We start from the raw sequence: 27,807 nt of genomic DNA on the forward strand, positions 1-27,807 counted from the left end.
GAACAAGAGTAAAACTCATTGGCATCTCCTGACTTCACCTTACCCCCATGCTTCCAAGTAGCTGGTAATACACACCAGTGGGCACAACCTGGTAGTTTACCTTGACTGATGAGCTAAATTAAGTGAGGGTATTATTAGTTTCATTCAGTGATGATAGGGTATGTCACCCTTCAAAGTCCATGACATTTGGAATGATGAAAGAGTTAGACAATCTTGGCTTGACCATAATGGCTCTGAGGGTGTACACCAGCAAGATCCATGACACATACAAAGACCTCTTAAATGGATTTGTGGCCAATCATTTTGAAAAAGATTGCAACTGGACTGTGTGCCATTCCATGGCAAACAATGAAACCTACTTGAAAAAAAAGCTCTTGCTTACAGTAGAACTGCATGGTGTAGCATTGGATCTAACCTTTTGCAAAAGAAAGGAACATGCAGAAGAGGACATTGACAATGAACACATCTTACAGGAATAAAGTACTTGTTTCCATGAATCCCTAGGTCCCAAATTCAAACTTGCCACCAAAGGTAATCTAGCACATGTCAAACTTTTCCCACAAGGGCAACAGATCCATTTTTAATTCATAATGCACTCAGTAACTGATTTAAAATGGACATTAACTGCTGTTGTGATCGGAAAATCGAGGTCAATATATTAAACTCTTTCCTCTCACACACAGGCTTCGTTTGCAAATTTGTTTTGTAAAATTACATGTAAGTTGCTTTAATAGAAATAAAATAGCAACAAATTAGAACTTAAGATTCAAAAAGGAAAATAAAATCCAGAAAACTCCACTGAGAATCTATGAAGAATTTCTGAAAACAAACAAGGACCACTGGTCAGGAGAACCCACAAAGATAAAAAGATTCACTTAAAAAAAAACCTCTTTGGTTAAAATAAATCCCACAAATATTTATCCAGTAATTGGCATTTTTAGGTCCAAAATAAGGGTTTGAAACAAGGAAATAATTATACACTTCACAACAGCATTGCCAAATCAATCGTCTTCTGTGTTTCATTCAGTTTTAGAACAACATATACCATGTAGCCCACAGACAAGATAATTCACCATTTTGTTTAGTCGGTTGCTTATAAACCAGAGGTTTGCACAGTCTACAGAATGATTTAAATATTGCTTACACTTCCATCGAGGCTGCATAGGCTCAGTGAATCTTCATCTCTTTTTCTCTGCTTCCGCTTCTTCTATGAAAATAGAAGAAATCAGATCATTATATAAGAAGGAAAGGAAGAACAAAGTACAATTGATATACTGCCTCTCATGGCCTCATTATATCCAAAGGTGCTTCACAGCTAATAGGTAACTTTAAAGTGTAGTCACTGTTTTAAAACAGGAAAATGCAACAGCCAGTGCAAGTATAGCAAGGTCCTACCAACTAATCATGAAGAGCAAATGATAGGTAGGGCAGTGAGGGAATTTGTGCTCAACTGCGAAGACAGCAGGGTTTCCAAAAGCACCTTCAGTAATTGCTTAGGACTAAAGTGGATGCTTAGATTATTTACTCAGGTCTATGAGTGAGCTTGAGCCCAAAAATCTCGGTTCAATGGTACTATTCAATAACTTGGCTACTACATTGGCTTCCATGAATGGCACTCTTCAAACATAATTGATGGCTGGGGAATGGTTAATCAATGCTAAAAGTCTATTTACTCCACTCTGCGACATTTCTAAAGAAAAACATATGTTAAAAATCTTGAAGTATATTTTTTCTCAGTGTATAAAAGTTAAAAAAAAATTAGTGAGCCATCTTTTAAAATGATGACAGTTCAAGAAAAGATTCTTGTTCATTTTATACACAATGAAAAATATACCCCTAATTCAAGTCTCTTGCATAAATATTGAAAATAATAGCCGGCAATTCAGATTATACACCTACTTAACACATTTAAATTCCTTTGTCTGCTCCTTTCATGGATGCATTAATCAGTTTAAATAAGCCAGTTTAAAATAAATTTTAGATTACTTACAGTGTGGAAACAGGCCCTTCGGCCCAACAAGTCCACACCGACCCGCCGAAGCGCAACCCACCCATACCCCTACATATACCCCTTACCTAACACTAAGGGCAATTTAGCATGGCCAATTCACCTGACCCGCACATCTTTGGACTGTGGGAGGAAACCGGAGCACCCGGAGGAAACCCACGCCGACACGGGGAGAATGTGCAAACTCCACACCGTCAGTCGCCTGAGGCGGGAATTGAACCCAGGTCCCTGGTGCTGTGAGGCAGCAGTGCTAACCACTGTGCCACCGTGCCGCCCCCATGTGCCACCGTGCCGCCCCCAATATATTGCATACTCAGTAATACGGTACCCAACAAATCAGTGCAAAACACTAAGCTGAAGAATTTCAGCTAAAAATGTCAAGGGGGTGGTTCATTTTGGTCTCCTCCTATGGTCCCTAATATCACAGAAGTCAGTCTTCAGCAAAATAAAAGTAAAATACTGCAGATGCTGGAAATGTGAAGTAAAAACGGAAAGCAGCTGGAGAAAAGATCAAAAGATCTGGCAGCATCCATGGAAAAAGAAACAAACTTAATGCTTTGAGTCCTGTATGAGTCTTTTTCGAAGAAGAGTAACACTTAACTTGAAATACTAACTCTGTTTCTTTCTCCACAGAAGCTGCCAGACTCGCTGAGTTTCCCCAGCACATTCTGTTTTAATCTCAGACTTCAGCAGTTTGATTCTCTTCATTATCATGATTACATATAAAATGGACTAGGTTAGATTAGATTAGATTACTTACAGTGTGAAAACAGGCCCTTTGGCCCAACAAGTCCACACCGACCCCTGAAGCGCAACCCACTCATTCCCCTACATTTACCCCTTTTTACCTAACGCTATGGGTAGCATGGTCAATTCACCTGACCCGCACATCTTTGGACTGAGAGAGGAAACCAGAGCACCCGGAGGAAACCCACGCAGACACGGGGAGAATGTGCAAACTCCACACAGACAGTCGCCTGAGTTGGGAATTGAACCCGGGTCTCTGGTGCTGTGAGGCAGCAGTGCTAACCACTGTGCCACCGTGTTCTTGAATTGTATTAGCAGATTTTAATACCTCAAACTGCCATGAAGTAGTTTTAAAAAGGGACTAAAACACTGATTTGAAACAACTGCAGAGATCCACATAGGTTGGCCAAGTTTCATGAAGCTGATGTGAATTACAGCAAAGACAGTCTGAGCTGAACTTAACACATTTCCCAAGAGCAATTAGCTCAGTTAGAAGGATCCCTTGGAATAGATTTCTTATTTTATTTGTACAACTGTAGCAATCTTCACATGTTGGAGATGGAACCTTTCCTGAAATTATTAAGCCCTAGAAAACGTAACTTCAGCTGATAATGGGCAGTGCAGTGTCTCAGTGGTTAGCACTGCTGCCTCACAGCGCCAGAAATCCTGGTTCAATTCCAACCATAGCGACTTGGAGTTTGCACATTCAACACATGTCTGTGTGGGATTGCTCCAGGTGCTCCAGTTTCCTCTCATAGTCCAAAGATATGCAGGTTAGGCGAAGTGGCCATGCTACATCGCCCATAGTGTTCAGGGATGGGTAGGCTAGGTGCATTAGTCAGGGGAAATGTAGAGTAATAAGGGTAGGGGAATGGATCTGGGTGGGATACTGTTGGGAGGGTTGGTATGGACTTGTTGGGCCAAATGGTCTGTTTTCCAACTGTAGGGGTTCTATGATTCAATAGTACACTCTGTATATTGGAGTTACTATTTCATAGAGTTCTCTTTTGGCAGAGGAGAGAAGGTGGAATCCATGATGGAGAGCTGAACACAGGCTATGAAGGCTCGCTTGGAAAAGAAGCAAGGTATCTGGTTTGACAGTGCTGACTGGAAATGAGCCTGAGAGAATCAATAACTTTAAAAGATAACTGTGATACACACCTTTGCCAACTGTGGTCACAGGTTAAAGCGTTATGTTCAAAGATACCTCAAGGATTAGATTAGATTAGATTACTTACAGTGTGGAAACAGGCCCTCAGCCCAACAAGTCCCACCAACCCTCCGAAGAGCAACCCACCCAGACCCATTCCCCTACATTTACCTCTTCACTTAACACTACGGGCAATTTTAGCGTGGCCAATTCACCTAACCTGCACAGCTTTGGACTGTGGGAGAAAACCAGAGCACCCAGAGGAAACCCATGCAGACACAGGGAGAATGTGCAAACTCCACACAGACAGTTGCCCTAGGCGGGAAATGAACCCGGGTCTCTGGTACTTGAGGCAGCAGTGCTAACCACTGTGCCACTGTGCCGCCAATCTTGAACTCTACATTGTTTCATCTTCTATAATAGTGTATATGTGAAAGTGCATGAGTCCAAGTGATTGTACAAAGTCCATATACTTAGTGTTGCAAATTTATTATTTTTCTTTGGTTTAGCAGGTGATACATTTGCATTTGTGTAATCCAAGTAAACTTACCAGTAAAAATAACTACCTGCATTTGAAGTAGAGAATGTAATAGGCTTGTACTGAAAAGAAATTAAGCCTTTGTTGCAACCAATTGAAAGGACTACATATATTTTACTTGAAATATAAACTGTAAAATTGGAGTTTGGGCTGCTTTGTTGCAAAAAAATGAACCAACTTTTTAATACTCAAAGGAAAAAAGGAACTGTATGGCATTGTTTTACTGAACCTGGACTTGACTCTTTTGTGAGACACAATGGCACCAGGTGCCTTCGAAAAAAAACTGCCAATCACAGCCTGTAGATTGGTTTAAGTATAATTTATCACAGAAATGTGAGGGAGCAACTGGGACCTAAGAACTCCAAAAAATATGTCAGCAAGAAAAATCACATAAAAAACAGAAAGAACTGCAGATGCTGTAAAAAGAGAAGTTGCTGGAAAAACTCAGCAGGTCTGGCAACATCTGTGTACGTTTTGGGTCAGGTGACCCTTTCTCAGAAAAATCACAATCCTTCTTTCTCTTCCTTTCTATCCCTCTATCTTTTCCACTCACAGAAAAAGAAAAAAAAAACACTCAAAGACTCAGCCGAAAATAAAGACCTGGTGACAAAAGCCAAGATCTAGATCCAACTGACCGGCTATCTACTTGAGGATTGCCACAAACAACAGTGTGATAACACTGCCGAAAACAATATCGAAAGGTGGGAAAGTCACCCCGTTTTCTCTTCTGTTTCGACTCTGAGCCACAGACATTTTGCCGATACTTTCCACCCATGATATTCTTAAAACAAAAATGTTGTCTCATCTTTCTTGCTTATCCCATTAGTGTGTTTGAATTTAAAGAAGGTCTGGTTTAAAGTTTTCATTTTTGTAGTTAATCCTCTGTTTTTGCCACATATTGGAGGATGGATCTGTATATAAAATAATTGTTGTTGTATTGTTCATTGATGAAACCAGATGTGAGTTTCGTTTATCATAGATATTGCTCACAGTTAGGCATTACCCATCCTAGTGATGAAAATGGCCATTTTTCACAATTGTGATGACTCTGAGAATAGTGGGGCTTGATTTAGAACACACTGTTCCCGTCATGGTCATGACACCAATCAAAGGAGGTTGAAGAGAGGGGAGTCAGTCACTTTTTTATCACCTCATCATAACAAAATTTAATGTTGAGAAAGGACTGAATGCATTGAAAGTAGTAATACAGACTGTGGAACCTGACAACATCCAAGCAAAAATGCTGTAGGCTTTTGCTCCAGAATTAGGAGCATCCATAGCCAAGCTATAGTTCCAGTGTAGCTATAACACTGGCATCAACCTGCCTGCCAATGTAGTGAACTCAGCCACATTAGGGGCATTTAAACAGTCCTTGAATAGGCAAATGGATGATAATGAGATAGTGTAGGGGGATGGGCTTAGATTAGTTCACAGGTCAGTGCAACATCGAGGGCTAAAGAGCCTGTTCTGCACTGTATTCTTCTATGTTCTATACTCTATGTTCTAATTGCTGAGGTATATCCTGTCCACAAAACACATGGCAAATCTAGTCCAGCAGCCCACGCTACATCAGTCTACTGTTATGCATTAGATAAACGATGGTAATGTCCAGTGATATTCACTTACCAATCATTACTTTGTTTGAGTACCAACAGGGGCACATGGCTCCCGAACTCACTGTAGCCTTGGTCCAATAGTTGAGGTAACAGTGATTGCTCTTGACATCAAGGCAGCATTTTGCCGAGACTGGCATGAAGCAGACGTGGCAAAACTGATGTCAATGGGAATCAGGAGAAAAATGCTCCATGAGTTGGAGTCATACTTAGCACAATAAAATTGGTTGTGGTTGATGGAGTTCAATAACTCAGCCCAACTCACTGCTGTAGGGGTTCCTCAAAGTCTTGGGCCCAATTAACTGCAGCTGCCTAATCAATTAATTCCCGTCATCATAAAGTCAGAAATGGGGATATTCACTGATAATTATTCAAGGTACAGTAACATTTATAAATCCTCAGGAATTGAAAATTGTCTAATTTTGGCACATAAGAAGAAAACAATGTTCATGCAACACAAGTGCTAAGTAGTAACCACCTCTAACAAGAACATTACCTTCTGAGGTTCAATGGTATTATCATTGCTGAATCTCCGACAATCAACACCCTGGGAATTAGCATTGATCAGAAATTGAACTGGACCATCCAAATAAATACTAAGGCTATAAGAACAGGCCAAGGTTGGGAACTCTACAGTAGTTAATTCACTAGATGACTCCTCATAGTTGGTCCAACATTTCTGGGTGCAATTCAGGAGTTTGATGAAATACTCTCCAAGTATGCTGGCCTATACAAGTGCAGCTCCAATTTGCGCCTGGATTATCAAACAAGCTTTGATAAGGTAACCTGCCTTGGGAAAGTAGCCAACATAATCAAAGACTTCTCCCACTTTCGTTGCACTCCCTTCCACCTCTTTCCATCGGGTAGTGGACATAAACATTTGAAAACACATACCAACAGATTTAAGAACAGCTTCTTCCCTGCTGTTAACAAACTTATGAATGGATCTGTCACCTATCAGAGTTGATCTTTCTCTGCGCCTTCTCTGTAGCTGTATCACTATATTCTGCATTCTGTTCTATCACTCTGATGTACGTATGTAAGGTATGGTTTGTCTGGTTAGTATGCAAAACAATATTTTTCTTCGTATCTCGAAACATATGATAATAATAAATCAAACCCAGAACAAGTGCATGACAAAGGTTAGGGTTGAGGTTTTAAGGATTCAATAGAAAATCTTTTAAAATAACATGTAAAGCAAAGACTGCCATGTAAAGGGTAATCATTCAGAATAGCGTAAGGTAGAAAGTAGTGTTCTACAAGGATCAGTTTTCTAATTACTGTTAGTCAAAATTTACGTTAACGATTTGCATTTATGACAGATAAATCAATATCAAAATTTGCAAACTAGACTAAGCTTGGTAATACTGCAGAACAACACATAACACAAAAAAAGCCTTGCGGCCTTATAACTAGACAGTCAATAGCAAATGGAATTTAACAGAGGTAAATGTGAAATAATGCACCTTGAGGAAGACTGGAAACATTGTTTACATCTTACAAATAAAAAAACTGATTGGGATTTGAGAGAAAAGTATTTTGAGGAATACTGGTGAACAAACAATTATCAATGATATTACAGAACAACAAACTATTTAAAATTTATGTCAGAGCACTAGGATTTATTTCTAGGAGTATATAAGTCAAAATTATGTTAAACCAATAAAGGGTTTTGGCCAGGCTGCTCTCAGTGCTGTGCACTGTTCTGGTCCCCAAAGTATCAAAAGTTTGGAGAAGGAGTTGAAATAGAAGGAGACTCCAAATAAATAATCACCAGCATGGTGTGAACAGGATGATTCTGTTTTATAGATTCCACATAACATTAACATATTTGTTATCCCCAATAAAACAATGTAAACAATATTAATGTTTGTATTATAATAAAACAAAAAGCAGCATAATTTCCACTTTTTTGTGGCTGTTGTGTTTAATTTCTTCTTGTATCTGTTAAAGTAGTTTTCAGCCGTGTAGATGCAACATGTATACTGGAGTTGGAATTTTCCCATTTTCAGTTCAAGTATTTTGCTGAGTGAGATTCATGGTGCTTGTTCTCCCATGGCTCAGGCAAATCTTTCTTACACAATCTTTCACTCTTCACTGCATTGATATGGAACCAGGCTCTTGGAGAAGCAGAAGCAAATTGCTCAGATGCTGGAACCTGCACCGAAAACAAAAAATGCTGGAAATCACAGCAGGTTAGGCAGCATCATGGAGAGAGATGAAGAGTCATCTAGACTCGAAACATTAGTTTGCTGTCTCTCTCGGGATGCTGCATGACCTACTGTCATTTCCAGCAATTTTTGTTTGTAGGTGCGGACTTGTCCATTGCTGTCAGGACCTTCTGGCATTCACGCTGCTGACACCGTATTCAAGACCTGGCCACACATCATTTCAGACAGTGCAAGCCAGGAACGGCCCCCCACATTGTGGTGCTCAAGCCTCTACTTTCAGGACATGGACCATAGGAAAGGAAAGCTCATTCCCTGGATGTGTTCGGAGGATGGGCTGGTGAAGAAGAAGGCCCCAGGTAGCCATGGCACCAGACCAAGCTGGTCTGGACATAAATCACAGCCTGAATCGGAGCTATCCCCCTGGGTGAAGCAGGATGCCCAACAGTGCATGAAGAAGGTCAATGATCTTCTGTGCTCTGCAAGGGTAAGTGCCATCACCTCTCTTTACTACTTCATGTCCACATGGCCATCACTCACTCCAAACTGGCCAATGCAAACTCACCACACCAAGGATCAGAGATGATAGATCTCACTGTTTACATACAGTACGTTCACTTAACAGCACTCACCCACCTCATCCTCCCAGACTACTTACAATTCCAAACTTCTGCACTTCTTATTCACTCTCTGGGGATATCTCATCACATCGCTATCTTACATGTCACCACAAATACTCTTCCATCCATTTCCATCATATTCCCTTTGGCTTTTGCAGGATAAACTGACCCACTCCCAGACTGATGTCTCCACAACACCCTTACTGACCTACTTGTAATGGCCAGATTAGTTTCACTTGACCTACAAGGACCCACCACAACTCAATCCCTGGTATATCCAACTACTTGATTGACCATGAACAACCGTCAGACTGGAATCAGATCAGCTCCTTGACTGAATGTGATGGTACCACTTGACTGACAAAGGACTGCTCCCCTTTTACTTTCATAGGCAGCCATTTGCTTGAAGCAGTGCATTTTGACATGCACTACAGGTGTGACACTGACACAGCACAGAGCCACACAGCAACACATCCGTTCCATTGACATTTCAGTGCTCCCTACTGCCAGTCACTCCCTATGCTAAAAGGCAATGCAAACCACAGAGCCTAGCAGTCTGCAACCGAGCATCAAAGATTCTGTGCACTAAGAAATCAATGCGAGTCTCAAAGAGGTTGGTAGTCTATAAGTCAGTGCTGAAGTCAGTGAGTATGTGGTAAGTTAGTAATTCAAAATACACAAAAGCTGGAAGCCTCCAAGTTAGCACAAAGTGAATTAGCACTAAGGATCATAAGATGCATCTTGCGTAGCCGCATATGTAACCTTCTGCAGAAAGTGTCCTGGCAGAAGAATGCATATCATAGGTGACTCTGAACTTCAATGTAAAGTATGGAATAGCCGATGTAGTGTGAGAGTTGCTCTGAGAGTTGTGGTGAGTCTGGAGATTTACCAATTCTGACTTGCATGGATGAAGGGTTCAGGAGGATTCGTGCCATGAACATGCAGTGATGTTGTTACTAGAAGGTCGGCAGATGATGGCCAAGCCAAAAGGTCAGCAAGTTGCAGCCACCACTTGTCCATCCTGTCTTAACACATCAAGAATTTATGCCTTCCGGCTTCTCAGAGAAAGACAGTAGAATTGGAAATGGCATATAAGTAGTGAGAGTTAAGGCTTTAAATGAGAAACAAAAACAGGGAAATAAAGTAGTTGCCACTCAATGGCAAGACTCCGAAGTCACCCTTAAGACTCAAGGAGAAAATTGGGAAGTTATCTCAATGTCAAGAATTTGATATTTTTCATCTCTTTCTTTTTTCTAATTTTGATTTGATTAGATTTATTTATTGTCACATGTATCCTGTTACAAAATACAGTGATGGAAAATATTATATAATTATCGCCACTCTCTAGTGCCATCTTAAAATACAGAAAAATAAACCAAGACATAGAATATAAAGGCAGAAAAATTAATAAAGAAAGAAAAAGTGTCCAACTTTACTGTGCTTCTTGTTAAGTGCTCCGTCATGGACGATGGGCCTGCACCGCTAGAGCAAAAGACCTCGATGGTCCGCTCTGATACAGATGCCACCGATGCTGCCGAGTACCACACTGGCCTAAACCTGACTCCGATGTTCTTGTCATTACACAGTCCACACCAACGAGAGGAAAATTCTACTCAAAGTTTAAATCTTCCCGTTTAAATATTCACAACTGAAATCCGATACATTCCTGAAAAATCATGTCACCTTGTGGTCCAGATGTCTTTTACTAATGCCATTGGGTATCGCATGTCATGTTCCATCTTAGCTGGAAAAATATTTCTTTGTACAAGAAAAATTGTTTCTGAGATCCTTAACAGTCACCCAGGAATATTCTTCTAGTGAATCTAGTGCTGGCATAATTTAAGTAGAAATGTTATTATTGGGAACATGGTGGCACTGGAAGATAAGCTAACACTATGACAGTGCCATCCAATTTCCAGTCTCCTGTAAGACAGTATCATTGGCAGAAGATCATGAACAGACTGCCCACAGTCTCAACCACAGAATGGAATGAAAATGAAAAAAATGAAACCAGGACTAAAGTGAGTAGGGTCAGAGGTTCGGAACGACAGAATCAAAACAGCTGTCAAATGACAACTACTTTCTAAAATTAAACAGACGATTTACTGACATTTCATATCTGGGAAATGATTGATAACCATCTCTACACAACATGTGAATACAACCCAATCTTGACCGAAAAGTCACAACCATTTAATATAGATAAAACAGCAATGGTATATCAAGCTTGAAATAGGAACCATTTATTTATGGTTCAACATTGCAACCAGATTCCATTAGTGCATAACTCTAAGGTGGAAAAGCAGCACCAGGTCAGAGTGTAACATAGCGATAGAGTGAGATTGGAACACTCCCTCTCATTCCTTAAATAAGCAAAATATTTCTGACAAAATTGTTCATACAGCTCATATTGCAATCTCCATTTGCAATTGTGGTAATACATTCCTATAAATTTATAGAAAGGATAAATGACGACGGCAGGGAAACCTTTACAAGTAATTTTACTGACTGATAATCGAACAACAGAATGAGCTTCTGTACACTGAAAAACAGATGATGCTGCAATTCAAAAGAATGGTTTTTCCTCAATGGTTTTAATAGTAAATGCATGAAGCAGGGAACTTATATGGAGGTTAACAAAATACAATTATAAATCAATCTCACCAGTAAACCTGATAATGTTTTCACACACTGGAGAATAACACATCATTAAAAAATTATCATTTCTGCTCCATTTTCAACTACATTTTTCTGATGGAAATGTCAAAAAGCTGTTTTAAATACAAGCTCAAAAATAGCTAAATTGTATGTACAAATAAGTGGAAACTGTTAGGGGTGTTTGGCACCTCCAGACATGAGTTTATATAATACATAGATTATGTCCATTGAAATTCTTTTACACAGTCACGGATACAGTTTTATATACATTGCTAAGTAGATTTCCCTTTGCCTTGCTGTTATCTTGTTACATGGGTCTGTCTTAAGAGAAACACATCTGCACTGCAGATGATAGAAATGTGAAATGAAAAGACAATTACTGGAGAAACTCAGAAGGTCTGGCAGCATCTGTGGTAAGAGAAGCAGAGTCAATGTTTCATTTTAACTCTTCTTCAGAATTCCAGTTCTCCAATTCTGAAGAAGAGTTATATCAGATTCAAAATGTTAATGCTATTTCTCTCCCAACAAATGCTGCCAGACGTGCTGAGTTTCTCTAGCAGTTTATCTTTTAATAAGATGGACCTTACTGAGAAGTACCAAACTCTGGAGGCATCATTTGGGCCACATGCACATTTCTTTCAATTCTCGAGTGCACCCACTGCACTTGGTGTCTCTTCTGAGGGGTGAAGAAATATTGATGAGCTGATCTTGCTGTAGAAATGAAACTTTGATATCTATTAGTTTACATTCACAAGCATGTTGCTAACATGGCCAAGAAATTCTTCAAAATTGCTTTTCCCTGTGTTGGTGAATCTACTCGTATCTTCATACCTTTCTTGACTGACAAAATATAGCTGTCAAATCTACTGATGTAAAATGATTTCTTTTTCTGTATTTCACACTTTAAGATCCATAACCACCACTACCTTGTCGAACTCTCTTACTAAGGGTGGATTTACAATGCTATGACAATGTCCTTGAGTATTTCTTACAAATCTCACATCTATCATTTTTGTCTTCTATAAGTTTACTGCATTCTTCTTCCATTGTTCTTACAACTTTTATTACCATTTTAACCTTTTAGTCAATGGATAAGCAAATTGCCTATGCAGTTTTAATATTATTGACACTTTGGTTTGAATTTTACATACTTTTAGGTTGAAATGCTGGTAGTCCAGCATTCTCAAATCAGACTTTGATTTATAGTTCAAACATCACAAACTTCAACAACATTAATTAATTTCTCCCCATATTTAAATACCTGTTTTTTTGTATATTCTCACCCAATTAACTCTTGGTATTTTTCCATTAAATCTTCCCCAGTTCTGTTATGTCAGTCATTCCTTCAGACCTTACGAGATGATAACACACCAGTGGTGGAAACAGACCGGTGGTGGCTGGCAAAGAGCACTGGCCATAAGTGTTATTTTATTTTTTGACTGTTACAGAATGATCTTAAATACAAATCTATCAGTAATGAGGCATAAATAGTCTTTCATGTTAGCCTCACTGTTAATGAGTCACATATATTTTGAGAGGTCAGTGTCCTCTTGAGTCCTGAGCTGAGCTACTGACCACATATCTTCTCTTTTATAAAAATGATCTGCCTCCAGGTTGATAACATCAACCAGCTCCAACCTGACTTCAGCATTGTTGAAACATTCAATTATGCTTTGCTACTTCAAGACGCAAAACGCCATGATTGTTCTGCACTTCTGGTCAGGTTCTCAACTTTTCATACTTCATAAACATGAACTCATTCTTTCATACAAATATCCTAACCTACACCAAGACTCAGGCAGTTATCATCGCTGCGCTTTCTAACCCATACTGGTTAAAACTTTCATCCTTGCATTTCAATAATGGCATGACCTCCTGCTTCTTTAACTCTGTAATTTCATCTACCCGAACAGACCTCCAAGAACTCAGTTTCTTTCATTCTGGCCATCTTTGCATTTTCAACTTCCTTCATGTGCCAAAAGATGGGGTTATAATTTAGTCGTGAACCAAACTGAACATACTAAGTACAAAACAGACCTGAGAAAGGAAGCAAGGTGGAATCACGAAAGGTCATTTATGATGAGATTCTAAATCATTTTATAAACAGTGAGGTAGGAAAAATGTAGACAAAAGAAAAATGAATCAAAGGTAAGCAAGGAGAACTACTTACGGAGGTACACGACGTACTGAAAGAATACCTTGCTTCTTTTGTCACAAAAGGAGAGATATCTCAGGAAACAGGAGATAGTAAAGAAACTTAATAAGATAAAAACAGACAAAAGAAGGTATTTAAAAGAATGGGATTGCTAAAGTAGAAGTCAACGGGTCAGGATGGGTTGTATTCTGGGTTACTAAAGGAAGTAAGGGTAGAAACTGCTGGCAATCTATTCCAATCTTTCAAATGTTCTTACGTATGGAATTGGTACCAGAGCTCTGGATGAATTTGAATATTACTGTGACAGTTAAAAGCACTGTTCACTTGAAAGACTCAAAATTTAGGTTAATACATGAAAACCAATAAGGATTTCTTAAGACAAATTACAGGTAATTAATTTGATCATTTTTTTGAATAATTAACTAAGGAGGAGGATGAGGGTAATGCACAAAACTAATAATTTCATTTTAACATTAATAAAAGACTAATCAGAACCCAGATAAGGTTTGTTACAGATTCTGGGACCACCATTTTATGAGTGGGTCTGAGATTCATGTTGAATGGTAGGAAGGACAGAGGGCTTCAGTTAAATGGAGAGATTGAAGAAATTAGAATACTAAGGTGAGATTTGCAAGAGGCGTTCAAAAATTTGTTTAGTCTTAATAGAATTAATACATAGTTTACCATGGCAGGAGGATACATAAAGGACATGACATTAAAGTAACTGGAAAAGGATTGTCATGATTAAAATGAGGTCAGGCAGGTGGACCTCATCGAATATGAGTTCCCTGACTGGATGATATTACAGATGCAATCAGGGAGCCCTGACTGACAGATCTGACACAAGAGTGTCAGAAGTTCTGTTCACTCTGAGTGTTGGCTCTGAGGAAGCTGACCAGTGTCAAGGACTCTCCATGGTTAAATAATGGGTGACTGGGTGACAGGATACCCGCCTCTGTGGAGTTATTTCAGATCAGAGATACCATGAATTGCATTTTTAATGCAAGTTGTAATGATCTAGAATGCAGCAAAATATGATGGTGGAAGGAGATTCAATAATAACTTTCAAAAGGAAATTAGATAAATACTTGAAGGATTTATATGTTTCTTGGCAAGGGGTGGGGGTAAGAGCTGGAGTATGGGGCTAATTGGATAGCCATTTCAAAGAGGCAGCAGAATCATGCTAGCAAAATGGCTTTTTTTCTGTGCTGTTCCATTCAATAGCTCTATGACCTACCTGTTTAGAATGTATTGAGACTACTCAAACATACTTCAGTTGTGGTCCTACAACACAGCCCATTACTCTGAGCTGGATTCAAACCCAAGACACACAAGTAAAAGGTCAAAAGGTTAATTAAGTGTATGATAAAGACCCTCTGTGAGCATGCTATGAATAGATACTGGAGTGTGTAATCTAATTGGAGTACAGAAACACCACACTCTTGGTTGCTTCTCCGATTTTGCAAATTTGGTTCTGAGGTCATATAACTTCCATAATCAACTATTGGGCAGTAACTATAACTCTGAATTTGACAGCTTGAAATGCAACGTTTTTGCAATTAATGTATTTTGGTAGTTTGGGTTCAACAACTGAAGTCGTATTTTACATATTTTCCTCCTAGGTGAAGTGACTGACTGTCTTCCTTACTAATTAGATAAAAGATTCATAATTGGATACAATGCATGAACATGTCAAACCATGTTGTTTCCTTTCTGTCTTACTGTCTTTTACATTCAGGATTAAATCAGTGAAACAGAGTTGCCTGTGAGAACTATTTTCTTTGTAAAGTGGCATGCTCTCCCACCCCAACTATTTCAAAGGAATGACAATTTGTTGAAACTACAACATCACAAAGTTAAGGGTGAGAACACACTCTACATTGAATGCACACAGTACTGTAATTGCTTTAGATTTCAGCATATTAGCCACATAATTCGTAAAATCTTTGCAACAGAGACTTTGGCCCAGATCTTCTGGTCTCCAGATTGTTAGGAGACAGACATCCCTGACTGATGTGATCTGAGACTCCTCAAAAGTCCCGCTGGGTTGACCATGTAGTATTTACTGAAGTTTAAACTTTTGATAGGCAATCACACAAACCTCCAAAAAGATCCTAAACCCTAAACTAGCATGAAGACTTTTGGGGGCTTCAACATGTTTACCATAATACTGAGCAATCTCCGTATCCGTGGAACCATTTCCGCAGTTTCAGTTACCCACAGTTTACTATAGCCCGAACGTATTATGGGGGACGTTCCAGAACCGGGGATCAAGGGCTGCTGGGAAGGTAAATTTCCCAATTTAGTTAATGGGTTCGCTCCTATCCTCAATAGGTCTTGGAACGTATCCCCCACGGGTACAGGGGTACTACTGCAATTAGCTAGGAAACTTTTGCAGGAGTAAAACTTGCTCTAACTCCTGGTTACTGATAAGTGTGATCTCTAAAACATTCACACTTTCCACACCCACTCACACCTGACCCCAAGTGTCCCCACCCCTGGATCCATAACCGTATTGCAGTAAACCCAGTTTCTGCTATATAAAGGAGCCCAGTTTGCTTTCAAGTACTGGTTCTGCACTGTGCTGGACAGCTTCCTGAACAGGTACAGCTGATGTTTCTGAAGAAGCCTAAATTGGAAGCTCGAGGGAGATAAAACTGCACTCCAAAGCAGGGTAATTAAAAAGGAGGGGAAGGGCAACCCCATTGTGATTGTTATTCTCGGATGATTTGATCCTTTGTTTCCAGCTTGAAGTAAATGAAATGTAGCAGCAATGATACAAATAATTCAGTTAAGGTAGTTTGTAATTCTACATTATTTTTTATTTGGCCTACACATGATCATGGAATATATAAGATGCTATCTCTTTGATGACGCTGTTGAATAAATGTTCTTTCACATAATTCTGTAGATTACGTTTCCTTCAAGGATTTATCAAATTCCTGTTGAATATGTCCATTGAATTACCTCCCATAATCCTTTAGACAGCTTATTCCTGACTACAATTGTAAGCTGTGCATACAAAAATATTGAACAAATTTGATTTAAGCAAACTTGTCATGTTAAACTAGTAAGACTTTAAGAAATTAATCTTACTGGTGTACTTAAAAATGTTCACAGCTTTAAAATGTATCTAATGATAGGCCAGGTTGGATCTTCATCCATTCATAGTCAATCTATGATGAAATAAGACGGTACGTTAATGTATTGTAGCAAAAGTAAATCTATGCTTCTCAATTGCTTTAGAGTTCATTATATAATGATTTGAAAAATGTGCAGTCTCTCTCTCTGGCATGAATATGATATTTAGAGATTCAAAACATATGTGAGGTCTATCCTTATATATAACATGTTATTACATGTAATGTATGAAAAGGCCTCACATCTATGTGATCCTCCTATTATCTGACCAACATAACATCTATTTCCACAGTTAAAATAGAAATTGCCTGTAAACCTGGCATGTTACAATGAGTCTCTTCTCCCTAGGAGCTTCAGCACAACTCTGTTAGCAAGAGGAAAGTTATTAAGTAGAGCTTCATTATGAAGAAAGGAAGACTTGCATTTATATCACACTTTATGACCACCAGACATTTCCAAGTGTTTAACAACGAATGAAGCAGTTTTGAAACCGTTGGACACCAATGTGTGCACTGCAAACTTCCACAAACAGCAATGTGATAATGACGATAACCTGGTTTTAATGATGTTCATTGAGGAACCATACATTGGCCAGTACATCAGAGATTACGATTATTTCTTTTTGAAGCAGTATATTAGATTCTTACATTCTTACTTGGGCTGGTAGATGAAGCCTCGGTTTAAATGCCTCTTGCAAAAGACACGTTCTCCAAATGTATGTGATTCATTCACTGCACTGATTAGTCTAACTTGATTCTTTGTTCAAGCCCCAGAGTGAAATCTGAACTCAGAACCTTTTAACTCAGAGGCAAGGATGCTACCAACAGAGTTATTGTGTGGCACTATTAATACAATAATGTATAGGACATAATATGTGACTGTAAAATAGAGTTTGATTAACATCTCCACGTTATCTTGAGACTGCACTTACTCGTGATTCTCTGTGGGAAATGTCACAACATCAATTAATGATATATAAAAAAATTTAAGTGGCTTTGGAATACCTGTTTAGGAAGCTGAACTTCACGGCATTTCAAGTAATATGAACTTCATTGTTAAAGACGTGCAACTAGATAGGAAAGGAACTGTCACAGCAAATGATTCTCAGAATCTGTTAACCATAGTGTGATTATTTTAGTCAAATATAATGGAGGAAAAGAAATAAAAATAAAATACATGATAGAAAAATAAAAAAATGTAGAAAATAAACAATTAATAATTGGCAGGGAAGAAAAGGGGGAAATCCTTTCTGCCTCTTTATGGAACTAAAGCCCAACCTGAAGGCCTGAGCTGGCCTACAATGAGTATCATTCATATGATTTGGATTAACTAGTGCAACCTATTTAAGCACCAGTTGTATGATAAATAAAAGGGGTGAGTGGAGGACAAGGGGGCTGGAGGCAAGTGATGATAGCGAATGCTGCAGAATTGGGGCAGCTCTTATGCACTTCTTGAATCCATAAGAATGGTTTTGGATTCTTTTGTTGAACTTATCAGTTACTGAAGAACCTTGAGTGCAGCAGGCCTGGTTCCTGCATCACTTTCCAGTTTCCCCGGAGGGGATCTAAAACAGGCTTGGGTACATGGATGAAATGGGACTAAAAATCGTTTCTTGTGTCTGCCAGGGGACATCTGGACAACAGCCCAATCAAATATCAGGCCAAATGTCTTCAGGCACAATTTCAGAATTTTAGTTTCCAAAATGTTTCTTCCCTACAAGGAGAGCAATGAGGCCTAGTTTGTGTCCCAGAGGTTTTAAAAAAATCCAGTGATAAGGATAGATGGCACTAGATGAGATTAGTCATAAGCCTGTCAAAATTCAGCTATTCTCAGATTATTTTGTTTTCAACAACCACCCAGTGTGGGATTTCCCATAGGCACTTCTATCATTTGGGAAAAGGATGTTGATTGATTATTTCTCTGTTTTTTTGTATGTCTAACACACAGCAATTCATGCATGGACTTCTACATTCCAGCTATTAGCTATCTGTGCCAGACTAAACTGTTAGTTAATCACACAGGGAAAGAGTAGCTCAGAGATAGAACTTGGGTATTTTGTCTCTAAGTGGTTATGCAGAAGCATTGCCTTAAGGGGCATAATAATCTAAAGCGAATTGGTTTAGCTCAGTTAGTTTACAGAGCAGTGTGATGCCAACAGTGGGTTCATTCCCATCGCTGGTTTGAGGTTACCAAGAAGGACTCCTCTTCTCAACCTCTTCCCTCGCCTGATTTCTGGTGGCCCTCAGGTTAAATCACCACCAGTCACTTCTACTGAGAGAGCAGCCCCCTATGGTCTGGTAAGACTGGCGACACAACAAAATTAATCTAAATACATTGAGCTCACATAAAATTCATTGCATATATGTTTGGGATTGAATACCATAGGGAAGACGACTCCTGCCTTTAGACAAGAAGAGATAAATCTGTAATTCATAAAGAATTTATGTCAACTTCTTAACATTTGTGATCTTTTGCTGATAAAAGAAGATTTGAGCCGTATTAATTAGCAGTCAGAGTCATGATTGATGTAGAACTGCATTTATGCACAGTGCCTTATTCCTGATTCCAAATACAAACCATAAACTGGTGCCTGTAACTATGACAAGCTGTCAATAAATTGATGACAAAGAGTCTGGTTTCATTAAAACATGGGTGCTGAACTCATAGCCCTATACGTTTTCTGGAAGAGGCTACAAAGCCAGAAATTTCAAAAGGAGAATTTAATTAAACTTCACTTCCCAACTCAAGTCAAACCAAATAAAATCACCATGTTGCATTTCAGTTCTTATATAAGTAAGGAGGTATGAGAAAGGCAGTTGCAGTACTGTGTTGGAGATGGAGAGGGTAAATTTTTGAGATAGTAATATCTATACAAAAAGCATAATGGATTGCACATATCAAATTGGAAATTCAAGTTATTCTCCTGAACTTCACATGGGGAGGAAGTGAAGTTATTAGCATTCAGCTTTAATAAGGAATGGAGAACTTGATGTCACCAATATCCTATTGCTCCAGAGTACTAAAGGTCTGGAGGATAGTTAATGTGATTACTATATTTAAAAAAGGAGACAGAATATGTCCATAAAGTTATAGACCAGTCAGTTTAACATCGGTGGTAGGAAAAATAATGTTGATTCCTAAAGAAAGGAGAGTACAGGAGAACATTTAGAAGTAAGAAATTTAATAATGAACAGTCAAGTGAATTTCAAAGGGGAAAATTTTGCTCGACTGACCTTTTTGAATTGTTTTGAGGAGATAACTGAGAGAATAGACAATGCAGTTTATGTAACTTATCTGGATTTTCAAAAAGCCTTTGATAAGGTGTCCTAATGGATTTCTGAATAAAGTTGGAGAATATGAAGTCAAGGAACAAGTGGCAGAAAGGATTACTAGCTGGCTTCAAGAGGAAAAGCAAAGAGGGGAAATAAGCAATAGTTATTCAGAGTGACAAAGTGCAAAGTACTACAGGCTCAGTGCTAGGAAACTGCTGTTCACAGTTTACATCAACAATCGCACTAAATTGAGAAGTACAACAGTACAGTATTGATGATGACTGCAACATGTTATAGGATGGCATTACTTAACATACAAAATAAGCAAATATTGACAACAAGTTCAACACAGGGAAGTGTAAGGCAGTAGATTTTGGAATGAAACTGCGAATCTAGGTCGTGTACAGGAACAAAGGGATCTTAGAGTACATATCAATGATTAAGAGTTAGCACTAGGTTTTATTTCTAAAGGAATAGAATTGAAAAGTGGAAAGCTAAGATTAACCTGTATTGAACCTTGTCTAGATCAGAGAGCAGTGCATGGAGTTCTGTTCACAATATTATAAAAAGGACAGAGAGGTGTTGGAGAGGGTGCAGAAAAGTGAATATTTTCTCTTGTGGGGAGGATCATAACCAGAGTCCATTGATATGTTTGTCAATTAAGAAATCCAATAGGAAATTCAGAAGATATTTCTTTAGCCAATGTGGTAAGCATTTGGAACTCAGCTACACAGGGAATGGTTGAAACCATTAACGTAACTGCATTTAAAGAAAAATGAGACAAGGATTTGAGACAGAAGTGAATAGATGGTTACGATGATAGACTAGATGAGAAAGGATGGGAGTTAGCTTGTGTGGGAATTAAACACTGGATTAGACTGCTTTGGGAAAAATAGACTGTTCATGTGCCATATATTCAATGTAATCTACAGGCTGCACTAAAGCAATGCTTGCAGATATAACCACCACAAAACTTAATGCGAAGGTGTGAAGTTATTGTCCTTACCCACTAAATATAATAGAAAACATAAGGCTAGTACAATAAGTAAGACATTTTTAATGGTGTAATAAGCAATAATTACTACCAAATAACACTGTTAATCATAACATTTCATTACATTGCGTACTGAGGCTTGACTCATTCAGGATTGTGTGGTAAAGCTTTATATAAAAATACTTTTATCTGTCTCTTTTTATCCCTCTTGGTCCCAACTTTTTGTCCCAATCTTTGTATCACTTTCTAGATAAGATTAAAACTTAAGCTATAGTTGCTCACTGAGACCACACTTATCTCAGTGTGGATTCTTCAATCTGATGGGTGGAAGATCCTCACTCTTTCTCGGTCTATCACAGATGTCAGGGATTCCCCCCCATAGAGAGTGCCATTTGGATCAAATGCCAGATGAGAGCAAATCTCCATTCCAAAGCCAACAAAAAGTCATTTCTTCAGTGCTGACCACAAAACCCAAAGGCTTAAACACTAAATCTTGTGCATGGGGAAAGCCTTGTTAATTTGCACACAATATATTGCAACTTTCCATTACACATCCAATGGACCAACAATTGAATACAGGTTGATAAAATATGAAGTGGGGATGGTTAATTGCTTTCCAAATTTTGCCAGTGATACTGGAGCTCAAATAGCCAAAAATAAACATTTAAAAATGTTTTCCCTTGAATGTCTCAAGTACTATTATTGGAGTTCTTCCAGGTTACTAAACTGAATCCTTGACATACCAAAGAAATAAATCCAAGCACAAAGCAGCCTTTTAAAACAATCTCACTGTGGATGTGTACTGCTTTTGATGAAACTGAAAATCTCTTTCAAGTCATTCTGACTTCCAGGATAATATTTTATGAATACACGGCAATCTTTTACAGAGAATGTTTCCATTACCTGTCTTCATGGTCAATGCTGCCAGCTGGATGAAAACCAAGTACAAGTCAATGCCTGAAAAAGCTGCCGTTACAAACAGGCCCAGTGAGGGGAGAATAATTTGAAACATAGAAACATAGGAAATAGGTGTAGGCCATTCAGCCTTTCAATCTGCTTCACCTTTCAAAATGATCATGGCTGATGATCCAATCCAGTACCTTGTTCCTGCTTTTTTCTGATTGATCCCTTTAACCCTAAGAACTGTAACTAATTCATATCAGAAACATTCAAAATTTTTACCTCAACCGCTTTCAATGCCATGATAGAGAATTCCACATGCTCAGCACCCATTGGGTGAAGACATTTCTCCTCACTTCAGTCCTAAATGACTTACCCCAAATCTCTAAACTGTGACCCCAATTGTGAACTCTCCAGTCATCAGGAATATCCTTCCTCCACATACCATGTCAAGACCTTTTAGAATTTTATAGGTTCCTATGAGCATCCCTCCTCATTCTTCTAAGCTCCAGTAAGTATAGGGCGAACCTGTTCATCCATCAATCCTGCCATCCCAAGAATCAATGTGGTACACATTTGTTGCACTTCATCCATAATCAGAACATTCTTCCTCAGATAAGAGGACTAAAACTTCACACAGTACTCCAAGTGGGGTCTACAAAGGCTCTGTATGGTTACAGAAGGCACCCTCTTCCTGTGAAGACCAACATGCCTTCATTCCTGATGAAGGGCTTATGCCATAAATTTGATTCTCCTGCTCCTTGGATGCTGCCTGACTGGCTGTGCTTTTCGACTCTGATTTCCAGCATCTGCAGTCCTCATGTTCTCCCAGTTGATTTGTACCTTCACCACCTACTATACCTGCATGCTTACTTTTCATATCAAAAGCAGATATTGCTGAAAACGCTCAGCAGGTCTGGCAGTATCTGTGGAGAGAAATCAGAGTTAATGTTTGGGTTCAGTGACCCTTGCCCAGAATTGTGAGGAAGGGTCACTGGGCCTGAAATGTTAACTCTGATTTCCCTCCTGGAATGATGCCATACTCGCTGAGCTTTCTCAGCATTTTCTCTTTTTGTTTCTGATTTACAGAATCCAGTGTTCTTTCGGTGCTTACCTTTAGCCACTGCTCTGCAAGGAGGCCTCAATCTCATTGCACCTCCCTCTTTTCTAAGCTACTGCCATTCAGATAATAATTTTCCTTGCTGTTTTTGCTCCCAAAGCGGAAAACCTCACATTTGTTCTAATTAAACATTATCCGTCAGGCATTTTCTAAGTCATTTCAACTTAACCAAAACACACTGTAGCATCATCTCTTCATCGCTAACCGTCCATCCCAGCTTTGTAGAATCATAGAATCATCAATCCATACAGTCTGGAATTACACAATGTCTTTGGCTCATCAAGTCTGTACTGTCAAAACTACACCAAATTTACACTAGTGCTCGCCCGAGCACTTTTTAAAGGTTGTGAGTTTTCCCACCTCAATTACCTTTCCAGGCAGTGCATCCTCACCCACATCAATTTTTGGGTGAGAAAGGCTTTCCTGAAATCCTCTCTAAAGTTCTTGAATTTCACCTGAAAAGAATGCCCCTTTATTACTGACCCTTTGACCATTAGGAACAACTGATCTCTATCCAACCTGTCCATACCCCACGTAACCATTTCTCACATCCAAAAAAACCTTCTCTGCTCCAAAGAAAGCAACCCGAACTTATCCAGCCCCTCGTCATAGGCATCCTGGTGAATCTCCTCTGTACCCTCCCCAGTGCAATCATATCCTTTCTATAGTGTGGTGACCAAAGCTGCACACACACTACGCAGCTGCGGCCAACTCTAAATTTGGAAATGTAGTTCCCTCATCTAAATCATTATTATATAATGTGAATAGCTTGGGTCCAAGCACTGATCCCTGTGCTATCCCACTAGTCACTGCCTGTCAGCTGGAAAAAAAGTTGTTCATTCTTTACTAACTGCCAATCAGTTCTCGATCCATATCAGTACATTTACCCCTAGTCCCATGTGCTTTAAATTTGTATGCTAATCTCATGTAGGACCTTATCACAAGCCTTACAAAAGTCCAAGTAGACCACACCCACTGGCTGCCCCTTACCAACACTACTTGTTACATCCTCGTAATGTTTCTGTAGATTTATCAAGCATGACTTCCCTTTTGTAAATCCATGTTGACTCTGTCTGTCCTGTTTTAACAAGTGCTCTGCTATTAAATCTTCTTTAATGGACTCTAGCATTTTCCTCACTACTAATGTCAGGCTAACCAGTCTATAATTTCCTGTTTTCTCTCTACCTCTGTTTTTAAATAGTGGGGTTATGTTACCTACCCTTCAATCCATTGGAACTATTCCAGAGGCTACAGAATCACGAAAGACCACCACCAATGTCTCCACTATTTAACTTTCTAAAATACTCTGGCATAACAGATTATCAGGCTTTGGAATTCATTGCCTTTTAATCCCATCAATTTCCCAAACATTACTAATACTGATTTTCTGCAGTGCCTCCTCTCGTTAGACCATGTGGTCCCCAACATTTTTGGGAGATTATTCGTGCCCCTCTTAATGAAAACAGAACCAAAGGATATATTTAATTTATTTGCCAATTCTTTGTTTCCATTGAATTCAGTGAGAATTGTTACATAACATTAAATACACTGGAAAATGTTATTTTCATAGCCCAATCTTCTCTCCATCATAACTGCATTTGTCTTTCTTAGTTTTTGATATAACAAATCCTGTCTTTCTCTTGTATTTCTTCGATGTATCCCCATTTACAGAACTGACAAATCCTCACATTGATTTCTGCTGAATTCACCATATGACTTGGCATGAAGAGCAGAACATTTTACTTCCAGTTTGAAAATAAATTTAGTGTTTCAAGTATGGGAAACAGTTGCCTTTTGAATTATGAAGAGCTAGGATTTGTAGAATGTTCTTTACGTCAACCAGTTACTTGGAAAAAAGGATAGGATTATATTCAGAGAATTTCAGAGAATCAAGATTCTATACCAAGAAAATCTATTCAATCAGAGCAGGTAAACCCTGCAAGAAAATGTAATATACTTGAGTAATGATTGCTGCCTGTGTAAACTACGTATCACTGATTACATTTGGACAACAGAACCATTGAAAAGTTACAGCACAGAAAGAGACCCTTCGATCCACTGAGTGGAATCTAAACTTATTAAATTATTGAATCCCTAGAGTGTGGAAAAGGCTATTTGGCCCATCAAGTCCTCACCAGCCCTCCAACAATCATCCCACCCAGACTCAGTCCCCTTACCCTATCCAGGTAACCCCATTAATTCATCTGGTCTGCATACTACAGACAATTTAGCATGGCCAATCCACTGCAGATCTTTGGGCTGTGGGTTTGAACTCACACTGACACAGGGAGAATGTGCAAACTCCACATGGACGGTCATCAAAGGCTGGAATCGAACCCAGATCCCTGGGGCGATGAGGCAACAGTGCTAACCACTGAGCCACTGTGCCTACCTAGCCCCGAACGATGTCAGCAATGGTAAGTCAGTTGGCAAAAGCAGAAAAATTAGATTGACAACATTGTGAAAAGAAATTCAGATGATCAAATCACATTTTGAACAGCATGATAAACATCTTAACAGTGAATAGCGAGAGTCCTAATTGAATCAATTTGCATGCATTAGCTTGCCATTATTAACTAATCTCACATTATTGGTATGCAGTTTCATATTCTTCCACAAACATTCGAGTGGGTATCTGGCAACTCCAGTTTGTTGCTTTCTCTTCTGAGCCTTCATCTTTGAACAAAACTCCTCAACTCCCAGAACATGCTGCATGGCAGTGACAGCCTGCAACACCTGTACACATGTACCTGCTTCGCAACACTATCATGGCACATCGCTAACTCACAATATAATTCTTCACTTCAATGCTGCCCATCGTAGCACACTGGAACCTTTCATTATAATGCTGTTGCTAGGATATTTTGCGCACAGAGACAGGCAGTCAACTCATGAATTCAACCAGATTGCAACTCAGAGCTACTCACTTGCTTTCTGAGTGCTCACTCACTTTGCACCTATTTGTATGCTCACATCATCTCCAATATGTCTTTATGTTCTTTGCCCTCTCAGCCAGAGCTTAAAGGCTCACACTTATGTCTTGCTTTGCTGTTTCACTCAGACACACAGCCAGGCAGCTTGTCATGGTTGTCAGCAGTCCTAAGCCAAGGTGTTGGGCATGCTGCTGTATGGCACAGTGCTACATCAATCTGATGTCTGTATCATATTCTGGCAGCATATGCCGCAAACACACTGCATGTGCATTCACCAAATGACCGTATTTCAAAGTCCTCGATCAAGCCACGGGAGACAGCCTTTAGTCAACTCAATCCTGGCACAGTACATCAAGGACACTATACAATACCAGTTCAGGGGTTTAAACATGATCCGTCAGCTGTTTGGCACAGCCAGGGTCATAGGGCAATGTATTACAACTATCTGGGGTGTGGGTGATGGTCAAGCCTGCAGTTTAAGTGCAACCAATCTGACAAGTTGTGGTGAATCATTCAGGGAGCTGCACAGATATTACTCAGGGGTTTGGCTAGTCATCAGTCGGGACTGCCTATCAAAGTCAGTCAGAGGTTTGGAAAAACAGTCAAGGAAGGTTATCAGTGGCCATAGCTGTGGTAGGGAAGTTGAGAAAAGTCAGTTCTGGGGATTTGAGACAGAATGCTAGGATGCAGAGATAATAATAATTGCCAAGTGTAGTGGGGGAGGGGAATTAAAACAAACAAGGGTGGGAGATGATAGTGCATTGGAGAGCATGACTTAAAGCTGGGTTGGGGGATGTCATTGATGGTCACAAACATTCTGGCCCTCGTAGGAGAGCAGTGCAGCATGATGGTTGGCGTAACTAAGCTGTTGGGCTCAGGGGATAATGTTGGCAGATGAAGTCATAACTCAAAGAGGTGCGTGGGAACCTGTGGAAGCTTAGGACTGAGGGGTTCAACAGGGAGTGCCAGACAGAAAGGAACTTGGAGGCTTCCAGGGTGTTCCTGATTACTAGGCTGAGACTACAACTCATTTTGCTAAGTGTAACCTGTATCACTTCCATGCTGAGCTCTGCACAACTAAGACAGACAATGACGGGATGTAATGGATGCTGAAGAGCTGGGAGAGTCTTCCAAAGAGGGCATTAAGCAAGAGGAACAGCACCTTCACCATGATAGGGTTGTGTCGGGTGTTACAAGCACGACAGGATTTAATTGATGGTCACTTCAAATAGACGTTAGTTGACAGAAGTGATTGCTCATTCACTTTAACTTTGTGGCTCTTCAAAGGCAAGCAGTTCTTGTCCATTCCTAGGAGCAAATGCAACTTGTGTTTTCTTTTCCTTATTTTAGCAGTTGCCGTATGAAAGTGAAGGTTTTCAACCATTTCAAGGCTTTTCAGTATGTGATGATTATCATGCTTCGCTGGTGCTGGAAATCAAGCCCTGCTATTTCTGGATTGGTCACAAAAGTTAAAACATTTTGTCCAAACATGCAAGTCCCCAATTTATCTGAACCAGGTTAACAAAAAAATGAACTAGATTTCTGTACTTGATAAGAATTATTATTTATTGTAATTAGATTCTATCTACAGGTAAACTATGAACTGTCGACATATAATTCTAATTGTTAAAGATCTAACCCCTTCATAAATCCCCCCTACACATATAAACCAAAGGAAATCAGTGTTACAGCTGGAGTGGAAACCTGGGAAGGCAGTTCCATGGTCCCTGTCGACAGAGTTTGCTGAGGAGTGCTTTTGCTTGCCACGACTTGCTATTGCTTGACTTCAA

The 27,807-nt window shown here is 39.4% G+C and overlaps 1 protein-coding gene across 4 annotated transcripts in view; it reads right to left on the minus strand.

Annotated features, from left to right (window-relative positions):
* Positions 1–27,807, minus strand: part of arhgef3 (Rho guanine nucleotide exchange factor (GEF) 3) — a 326,424-nt gene that overhangs the window by 137,246 nt on the left and 161,371 nt on the right. For 3 of the 4 annotated variants that reach the window (XM_060835598.1, XM_060835603.1, XM_060835602.1), the window contains one exon: positions 1,145–1,207. In XM_060835598.1, the coding sequence (XP_060691581.1) occupies positions 1,145–1,207 (63 nt within the window). The remainder of the gene's footprint in view (positions 1–1,144; positions 1,208–27,807) is intronic. The other variant, XM_060835599.1, reaches the window with a different exon arrangement.

This window comes from Hemiscyllium ocellatum, chromosome 14, assembly GCF_020745735.1.
Source record: "Hemiscyllium ocellatum isolate sHemOce1 chromosome 14, sHemOce1.pat.X.cur, whole genome shotgun sequence".
Taxonomy (NCBI): Eukaryota; Metazoa; Chordata; class Chondrichthyes; order Orectolobiformes; family Hemiscylliidae; genus Hemiscyllium; species Hemiscyllium ocellatum.